Here is a 10,913-nt window from a genome sequence, read left to right as displayed (position 1 = left end):
TCATTCCTTGCGAGCTTACGTATGTCCTCAGCAGTTACAGCCCATGTTTCACTGCCATGTAGCATGGTTGTTCGTACGCATGCGTCATACAGTCTGCCTTTTACTCTGAGTGAGAGTCCCTTTGTCGCCAGCAGGGGTAAGAGCTCTCTAAACTTTGCCCAGGCTATTCTTATTCTAGCAGCTACACTTTCAGCGCACCCACCCCCACTACTAACTTGGTCTCCCAGATAGCGGAAGCTATCGACTACCTCTAGTTTTTCACCCTGGAATGAGATAGAGGTTGTTTCCTGTTTGTTTGCAGTCTTTATTGCACCTGAACATCTGCCACAAACAAAAACTAACTTGCTAGTTAACCTGCCTTGAGTATATATATCACCCACAAATATATAGACATGTAATACACATACATATATATCTATATATATATCAACATATACATATGAATATGATATATGTGTGTGAGTGTATGTATCATCATCATTGTTTCCATGCTGGCATGGGTTGGATGGTTTGACAAGAGCTGGCCAAGCAGAAGACTTCTATGTTTGTCTTGGCATGATTTTTATGGCTGGATGCCCTCCCTAACACCATCCATCCCACAGAGTGGGCTGAGTGCTTTATCGTGGCACCAGCATAGGCAAGGTCAGTTTTGGCATGGTTTTTACAGCTGGATGCTTTTTAAGTGCCACCAGCATTGGCAAGATCATCAAGTAACTTTGCAAGACAAGTAATCTTTGAGAGGGGAGGGGGAATTGGAGGCGGTGATCTTGTGTCAGATGATGAAAGGTTAGCATGTGACAAAGAGACAGAAACAGATGCCTTGCTGTAGAGGAGGTACATGGTTATTTAGTGAGAGATCTAACTATACACACACACATACATATACATACACATATATACATACATATATATAATGGACATTCCTATCAAAGACAATGTATGAGTGTTCAGCTTTTTGCCAAACAACCTGCACAAATGACTTGTTTATAGTGATCAAATGTATGTTCTGTACATTAGCACACTCTCTCTATCAAATTGATGTTGCCTGAACAAGTGCACAGTGTACCACGTGCCAGGTGTTGAAGTGAGATGAATTGTTTTTGCTCATGAACACAACAGACCACCTCATCTAGGAATTGAAAGCATGACCTCACGATTGTGACTGCAACATCCTAACTACTAGGTCAAGCACCCTAAATATATATATATATATATATATATATCGAAGGGCCTTAGAGTCAACCTAGCTAAAACCAAAGTCCTAATAAGTAAGAAGGAAGACAAACCACAAATCCCTTCAGGTAGATGGCCCTGCTCGATCTGTAGAAAAGACGTAGGTAGAAACTCTATAAGATGTACCCAGTGTAAGCTATGGACACATAAGAGGTGCAGCAATATCAAAGGAAGGCTAACCGGGAAGATAGTTTTTGTATGTGGCAGATGCTCAGGAGCAATAAACACTGAAAATGTGCAGAGAACAACTTCCACCACATTCCAGGGAGAAAAACTAAAAGTAGTTGATAGCTTCCGTTACCTAGGTGACCAAATCAGTAGCTGAAAGTATAGCTGCTAGAATAAGAATAGCCTGGGCAAAGTTCAGAGACCTCTTACCTTTGCTGGTGACAAAGGGCCTCTCGTTCAGAGTAAAAGGCAGACTGTATGACGCATGTGTACGAACAGCCATGCTACATGGCAGTGAAACATGGGCCATGACTGCTGAAGACATGTGTAAGCTCGCAAGGAATGAAGCCAGTATGCTCAGATGGATGTGTAATGTAAGTGTGCATACTCGACAGAGTGTAAGTACCTTGAGAGAAAAGTTGGACCTAAGAAGCATCAGATGTGGTGTGCAAGAGAGACGACTGCGCTGGTATGGTCATGTGGCGAGAATGGATTAGGATAGTTGTGTGAAAAAGTGCCACACCCTAGCGGTTGAGGGAACCTGTAGAAGAGGTAGACCCAGGAAGACCTCGGATGAGGTGGTGAAGCACGACATTCGAACATTAGGCCTCACCAAGGCAATGACTAGTAACTGAGACCTTTGGAAATATGCTGTGCGTGAGAAGACCCAGCAAGCCAAGTGAGACCATAACACGTGGCCTATGCCAGGGGTGTAACCAGCCCACTTATGCGTACCTTTCCTTCACTGGACACTAAACTCTACTTGCAAAAACCTGTTGAGGCAAGTGAAATCAAAATCAAATCAAATTCGATGACTGGCACACATGCCAGTGGAGCGCTAAAAGCGTGATCACTGCCAGAGAAGCTGATTGGCTTCCGTGCCGGTGGCACATAAAAAGCACCATTCGAACATGATTGTTACCAGCATCGCCTTACAGGCACTTGTGCTGGTGGCACGTGAAAAAACATTCGAGCAAGGTCATTGCCAGTGCCGCTGGACTGGCTCCTATGCAGGGGGCACGTAAAATACACCACTTGAGTGTGGCCGTTGACAGTACTGCCAGTGGCACGTAAAAGCACCTGCTACATTCTCAGAGTGGTTGGTGTTAGGAAGGACATCCAGCTGTAAAAACTCTGCCAGATCAGATTGGAGCCTGGTGCAGCCATCTGGTTTGCCAGTCCTCAGTCAAATCATCCAACCCATGCTAGCATGGAAAGCAGACGTTAAATGATGATGATGATGATGATATATATATAATACTAGCAGAAATACCCAGCATTGCCTGTGTTACATGCAATTGAAGAATTAGACTTTTCTGTTATATTTTCTCTAATGAACTGGAAAATTGCAGATGAGGGTTCTTTCCCTCTTTACACACTCTAAAAAAATTCTAATCATGACACATGTATCCCATACTACTGATCTTTATGTGAAGATTCCAAAATTCCAGTCTTATGGAACCTGTTAAAAGGATTTTGCTCCTGAAAAATGGAGGTAATGGAGCTCTAAAATGTGGTAGTTAAGGCCCCTATTGGGGGTGGGTGTCTTAATGTCAACCAGAGAAGCTGAATTGTTGAGAATCCAAAGGGCAAAGATATGGAAGGAACTTGAATAATATCTGTCACTTGTGTTTTAAGCAGCTGGTCATCTAAGGGCTCATCAAGGGAGTGATTGTGTTTTTAGCGATGGGGTGTGGTGTATGTGGGTGTTGATGGGACAGCTATCACCAGTCAAGATGAAGCAATCATTATGTATACATATATATATATTCACATGCACTTCTAGCAACGTCATTTACTGCATCTCCTGCTCTTTCTGTCCTTCTCTGTACATTGGTCAAACAGGATGCTGCTTGGCTGACCAGTTTGCGGAACACCTCCGAGATATTAGACTCAGCAACAACACCCCAGTCTCACACCATTTCCGCTCTACTGGTCATTCATTACAACACCTGTCTGTGTTTGGATTGTCTTTGCACAGGGGGCCATCTGGGCCCACCTTTGCCATGAACAGGAACTAATCTTTTTTCTTCACTCCTTTGCGCCACATGGGCTCAACTCCCCATCTCTCCACTCCTACCCTCCTTCTCCCTTCATCATTACCTCTTCCATCCACACCCCACCCCTACATATCTCAATCACGCTACTCTACCCTTACCCCCTCACCACCACACCACCCTGCACACACTAGCATTGACCACTTCCCAGCACCCACATCATCCGCAGACATTCATACGTCAAGGTCACCAGCCCCAATCCACACTCTCACATACACATGCATGCGCATCTTCGTTTTAGGATCACCACTACTCTATTATCTCCCCTTCTTCCTAGCTCTCCTGTCTAACCACCTCTGTCCAGTCATCCGCCATGATTGAACCACTAGCCACTAAAGCTTTTTTTAATTCTCTCTGTTTATTTTCTTCTGGTCCTTTCTGTTGAAAGAGCATAGGATCAAAACGTAAAAGACTTTCTCACCTTCCGAAGCATTAAACTAATACACCTGTTCGTTGTTTATACACCTGTATTTGTCTTTTGTTTTTTTGTAAATTCCAAGTATATATATATATATATATATATATATATATATATATGACTCTGCTACCCTCGTCTGTACCTTATGCCGGGCTGTTGGTTCATCTGATATAGTGGAGAGGAGAATGTCTAATTCCTTTTTGAAGACATCTACATCCACCTTTTGTAGGTTTCTTAATTTTTGTGGCAGGGCATTGAAGAGTTGTGGGCCTTTGAACCCTAAGCTATTGCAGTACCTAGTCATGTATAAATATATATAAGTATATGTTTGCAAATGTTGGGCAATTTTAGCCAATTGAAAGCCATAGACACATTGGTACTTGTTCCTATAATAAGAAGCAAAGCTGTAGTCTGCTGTCTGAACCACGTGTTTTTTCCTAACCCGAATGTAGATTTTTTTTATTTAAAAGAAAAGAAAATCGAGGTTTTTTTCCTTTTAAAATTATTTACATGTCCATTCGACCGTTTCCCATGACCTAATTCATTAAAACCTATAAAAACTTCCGTCGTCGTAATGTTTTGTGATAATTAGCTATCACGTAGAAAATACTAACTTGCAAATATTGCTTTCTGATTGGGTAAAAATTATAAAACTTTATACTTCTGTTGTATTTTTCTAAAAATTTTTATGGAATAAATCAATCACAAAATCGAATTCGGTGTGAAAAATCACATCAGTAAACCGAATTTTAAAATTTTCTCTTAATTTTAAAATTTCAAAATCTGTGACAGTAACAGAAAAGATCCGATTTTGGAATTCCATACCTTAGGAATCGCACCATTGTAATGTTGCACACATGTTCCCTCTCTCTATTACATAAACTGTTATGTGCGTCAGAATCGATTTTGAGAATATACCGTCATCTCTGCCTCTCTCGCACGCACTCTCGGTATACACACAATAAATGTGTGCGTAGATACACACACACCATTGGTTACATGCGAAATACAAAAACGTGTGTGGCTATATATATATTACATGTAGCCACACAAATACATATCTATATCTATGTGTATGCGTGTGTCTTTGTTTGTCTCCCATCACTGCTTGACAAGCTGTGTTCGTTTCGATAGAATGAGTACTGGAGTCAATTTGTTTGACTAAAATTCTTCAGTCTTTAGTCTGCATGACCGCAGTCTAATGACTGAAACAAGTAACATCATAAAAAAAGATATGCATAAAAACAAAATATGCACACATGCATACACTTTTGTAGACAGACACAGTGATTTAAAGTTAGAACTTCATACGGTTCGTAAAATCACCAAGTGTGTGTTGAACACAAAAAGTACAAGAGTATAAATAACACCACGATTCCTTATTGTCGTCGTCCACTAGACAGGAAACCTTAGAGGCAAGCAGTTAGCTTGCCTAAGGGAGTTAACTCGACAAATAACAATTTGTTAATTAAGCAGGTAGCCTTCGGCAAGTTGATGGGTGAGACACGACATCGAGACTATAGAATGCATTAATTAGGTGCATGGCTTCAAGCAAGTAGAATGTTGTGTCTTGCCTGGAGGATACACATGCTAGATTCACCAGTAAATGTTAGCGCTCTCGTTCACTGCCGTGCAAACACACTTTCATATAAACAGTTTTGCACAAAGATATACACATACGTATGCACAAACACGCATCCGAAGATGTAGAGATGTTCACGTATTCTATTAGTGATGTAAGAGGTTGAGAGAGAGGGGGATAGAGAGAGAGGGGGAGAGAAAGTGTGTGTGTGTGTGTACGAAAACATACATATCAATATGCATGAAAATAATGTGTAGGAATATAAAGATATATTGTCGCTGGCCAACCATATGAATAAAAAACAATCCAACACATCGTTTGTTTATATTTTTTTATACTTCTAGAAAGTCGTCTGTGGATGTGCGTACATGTAAAACTTCTCATGTGTGTGTGTGTGTAAGCACACACACTGCAATATGCTTGAGAGAATGGTACTTTAAAAATCTAAATATAATAGGGAATAAATCACTCCGAGATTTCATCTGCATGAAATATTTCTAAGCTAATTAAAAATACTTGTGTAAACTTAATAACTAATATTTTGATACCAATAAATACGGGAGACAACTCTATATTTGTTTTTGTTGACCATCTCATCTAAGCAAATACTTTACCCTAGTAGCAAAAGTAGTGATGAAAGAATCCTTTAAGTGTGTGTGTATGTATGTATGTACAACAATTTTTTTTATTCGAGTAGGCACAGTTCTTGTTTAGCCCGACTTCGAGTGCATTAGATCACAGAGCAAGTCAATCAGAAATCAAAAACATTCAGCCTATACCTGCAGTACACCTTGTTGAAGATCACAGTGACACTTAGTTTTACAGCAGTGATTTATTACTACCCTTTGGCATTTGTAGTACAATTGCAACTTGTAAATTGTTTAGTCGTAAGCGCTAATACCAGAATGCAAATTCCGTTCTTATCACCCAGTTTTCTGGTGTAGTATCGTTTCAGCCACCAAGCGTTTCTTTTACTAACCATTGTATACATGGGCGCAGGAGTGGCTGTGTGATAAGAAGCTTGCTTCCCAACTACATAGTTCCGGGTTCAGTCCCACTGCGTGGCCCCTTGGGCAAGTGCCTTCTACAGTATCCTCGGGTTGGCCAAAGCCTTATGAGTGGATTTGGTCGATGGAAACTGAAAGAAGCCCGTCGTATCGCTTGACAACCGATGTTGATGTGTTTATGCTTCCGTAACCTAGAGGTTCGCCATAAGAGGCCGATAGAATAAATACTAAACTTACAAAGAATACGCCCTGGGGTCGATTTTCTCGACTAAAGATGATGCTCCACATGGCCGCAGTCAAATGACTGAAACACGTAACAGAATATAAGTATACATATCAAATGTGTGTGTGATAAACAAGGATTACTTTCCCAGATCACGGTACCGTTCGATTATCCCTGACGCCAACTGTAAGGGACTATCAAAAAGTGATGGAATGTCTATTAGTAGTTTCTTTCATTGTGGTCTGTTGTCATATATCAGGAGAGATCTACTTTGAAATTTTCACAAGTAGTCATGTGTCAGTTTGCATGTGTGCATATATGCATATATATATATATATATATATATATATATATATGTATGTGTCACTAACCAGGCCATTCCCTGTGTTCAAGGGTTGGCTTGCTAAAGCTCTCCAGGTCAAATCCATTCTTTGTTGTCATCAGTCCACAAACGTCTTTGACAGCCTCTTACTCTATTCCTCTCCACAAATCCTGATAGAATCTTCTTAAGCAGTGATTTGTGGTGCATTGCATGTCCAAAATACAACAGCTGTCTGGACAAGAGGTATCTTTCGACTTTCAGCTTTCCTAGTACTGCAGCCTTTGCTACTCTGCCTTTCCAGCTGCCCAATGTGCAAGAGATCCAGATCCCAAAGGCTTCTATGTTCTTCTCCAATGCTATGTCCAAGTTTCTGCCCATAGAAGACAATAGGCATAATACAAGTTTACTAGCCTCAATATTAGGTGCAGTGTGTATGTATAACACATAAATGTATATCTGTTGGTTTTGATGATGACTATTCTAGTTAATTATTCAACTAAACTACTTACTCAATGAATGTAAGTGGTTGAATATTCCTCAGGCTTGTGTATGTACCCTGAACATTATTCACCAATAGAATCAGCATGACACAGCATGTGACAAGGCTGGGCCTTTAAATTATACATTATGGTCCATAGGAACGGTCTTCCAAAATGTATCTTTCTACACAGTTCACCCACAAGGCTTGGATCAACCTGAAGTTATAGCTTAAGATATTTGTTCAGGATGTCATGTAACTGAATGGAACCTGAGAACTAATGGTTGCAAAGCAAACTTTATAACCACTTGGCTCCATCTGTGTTCATAAATATATATATGCATATACACAACTATTATCTTATTAATTTTACCAGGATGGCATTTGGTAATCTCTTCTGTATCCCTTGTCTATCCTCACTGCTTTTCCTTCAGATAGTATTTAGTCTGGCTCTATTATTGGTTCCTTCCATTTTGTAACTCCTGATATCACTTCATTCATAATACATCATCTGTTCACAATACATATCTAAATCCAGCTGTTGTCTCTTAAATGAAGCTACATCGCTTGCTTCTACCATCACTAGTATGGCATTTATTTAGGTGGAGGAATGGTTTATGAGTTGGTTAGGTAACCAACAACAGACTACCTATGTGCCATAGGTCTGCTTAGAATTAACTTGGGGCTATGAAATGTGTCCAAACTAGTATATTTATTGAACCTGATGTAGATAATTGGTCATCATCATGTGTGTGTGACACAGCAAATTGAGAAATCCCACCCATCTGCAATAATACTAATTTTTAAGTGGCTTAAGACAATGCATTTTGGTGAAGGAAATAGTCAATTTAACTACAGTATTTGATTGGTGTCTGTGTTGTTGACTTAAGAATAACGGATGGCAAAGTTGATCCCAAACTGAAATTATTAAATACACATAGACATAACTAAACTCTACAAGACATTTGTCAAGTACTTCACCTATTTCCCCTTCCATTGCTCTATTACTTATTCATAACTCTCCAGATATAGTAAATTCTCTAAATTCACTCCCTTGCTTTCATCTACCATCACACTTGATGCTCATGTGTCTAACAATTTACCATACTTTTTCATTCCACTGTAACTCTAAAACAATTTTGACACTTCAACCATCTCCTGATTAAGTTACCTAGATAAGAGGACTTGTTTAGATCCTTCTAGTGAATTGTCTGAATAATCCATAACTTTCATTTCATAGTTACATATGTTGCTAACTCTTTCATGGAAGGTATTGCAGCCAGAGTTTGTGATTCCCCATTCAGTCTTGTACATATCATTGTTCTTTTCATTTTTATTTTATTGGTTTATCAGATAAATTCATTAATTTTTTTGCCCCATTTATTTTAATCCTTTGGTACTAACATAAAAGATATTTTTATCATAGTGTTTTATGATTTTCTTTTTGTGTGTGTGTGTGTGCAGCTCTATTCTTCTTCTACAACTTTTGTTAATTGCTTTAAAAATTTGAATAAATTTTATCTCTTTCAGACATATGATGATGGAGTGCCAAGTAGAAAAAGAAACAAAAAAGAAATAATTTATCAGGCAACCCAATACATCATGCATTTTTGTACTATAATGTCATTGGTTATAGGTTGCAAACAGGATAATTGCTAGTTCATCATATCTCCAATGGCATAAGTGACAAGGGAGTGTCTGTGCAACTTGCTAAAATAAACACTACAACATATTTTAGTACAATATATGGATTTACTGGAAATTTCTAGTGAATGTGTATATTTTCCACCAATAAACATACACACAGATGAGGATCTGTCCAAGGTAGGGTGCTGTCAGTTCAAACTTAACACCATGTGATGCAAGCTTCTTTACCTCACAGCTATATCTACTTCCTTTACTGTACCACACACAAAACTTTTCTGCATTTAAAACTTTTTGGGGCCCCTACTACTAATAAATACTTTGGTCCTGATCACTATATTTTCTTGGCTTCAATTTTTTGCAATTCACAGAGTAGTCATTAAAACTAGATCACCAATACAAAAACATCCTATTAGGTGGTGCTCTAGTATGGCCTTACACATGATGGCTAAAACATGCTAAAGAATTATAAGCATCCAACAATGAATCATTTTGACACTATCTATAGAAATAAAATGAACAAATGAGGTATGATGATAGAACCTTTAGTCCTGACAACAATGTTTGAGAATAAAAGCCCTCGATGGGTCTTTACAAATCAATCTCCAAACATTCTCTGGTTTTATAATTTCAAGGTAAAATTGCTCTTCAATTACTTCTGAAGTTGCTTATCCAAAATAATGTGGGTCCGGCTATTGGTATAACTTATACTGCATCCAATTGAACTTTATTTTATCCAGATCAGAACATTTTGCCTTTAATGTGTATGTACACAAACACACACAAGGCATGGGTATCTGGTTAAGACATTCACTTTGCAATGGGCATGTGTTTTCTACTAGCTTCAGATAGACCAGGGTTCACCAAACTTTTTTGACCATTGACCCCCTTTAGCCACTTCTTCTGCATCGACCACCCTCCTCATTTTTAAAATACTTTACCCTACTGTACCATATCTTAAATGTGTACCAGGTACTGATGCTGGCAACCAAAATGTTAGCTAAAATATGCATGTACTACAAATTAAGAAATTCTATTGAAAATGACTCACTTTTTACATTTAAAACTACGTGTACGAGTATACAGTATTAAACTTTCAATTTTTACGAAATTGTTTTCACGGTTACAAAATGTGAAAAACACTTCATATTGCTGGAATATCTTTTACTGAAATCGACAGCATCAATGTGAGGGATGAGCATGGGTGATCCTGAATCAAGGCATTGATATCAGGCTTAATTAATGTTAGTTAATTTCAGTCTCAAATTACCTTGTTCCTCCAGGTTCAGGCAATTTCTATAAGCAAACACTTGACAGTCTCCTCAATCACATCTCTCAATCTTCGATTACATCAGGCTTCGACCGTTAGCAACAGACTTCTCACTGCAGTGAAAATTTATCATGTTTTCCCATGTTTCATGGTGCTAAGTATTTCAAGCAGTTCATCTGGGTAAGCTGGTTTTTTGCTTGCCGACCCCCATTCGACCCCCTGTAATTGCTCACCAACCTTTAGGGGGTTCCTCAGATGGCAGAGGTAAAGGACATAGACTGCTCCCCCTTTTGGTTGTTTTTTGGTTATTTTCTACAGAAACCCACCTTTTTGACTGCAGAGATTTCGAATCTGCAGAAAAAAAATTATCTGCATTTCAAACTTTTAATTCCCCGCCCCAGTTTTTCACATTTTTAGAATTTTTTTGGCAAAATATGTAGAAAAATATGGAGATTTTGATTCTGAAAAAAAATTTTTGTAAAATTTCTATTTTTCAAAAAAAAAAAAAAAA

At 38.7% G+C, this 10,913-nt stretch overlaps 2 protein-coding genes across 2 annotated transcripts in view; one reads left to right on the top strand and one right to left on the bottom strand.

The window, feature by feature from the left end:
• Window positions 1–10,913, bottom strand: part of LOC106879443 (gastrula zinc finger protein XlCGF57.1) — a 21,260-nt gene that overhangs the window by 7,370 nt on the left and 2,977 nt on the right. The window lies entirely within an intron of this gene.
• Window positions 9,212–10,913, top strand: part of LOC106879456 (macrophage migration inhibitory factor) — a 33,949-nt gene continuing 32,247 nt past the window's right edge. The window contains exon 1 of the mRNA XM_052975015.1: window positions 9,212–9,312. Within this exon, the coding sequence (XP_052830975.1) occupies window positions 9,235–9,312 (78 nt within the window). The 5' untranslated portion in view covers window positions 9,212–9,234. The remainder of the gene's footprint in view (window positions 9,313–10,913) is intronic.

This window comes from Octopus bimaculoides, chromosome 20 (genome assembly GCF_001194135.2).
Source record: "Octopus bimaculoides isolate UCB-OBI-ISO-001 chromosome 20, ASM119413v2, whole genome shotgun sequence".
NCBI classification, from domain to species: domain Eukaryota; kingdom Metazoa; phylum Mollusca; class Cephalopoda; order Octopoda; family Octopodidae; genus Octopus; species Octopus bimaculoides.
Note: the sequence above shows the minus strand (reverse complement) of the source record. Positions and strands in the feature narration are given on the sequence as shown.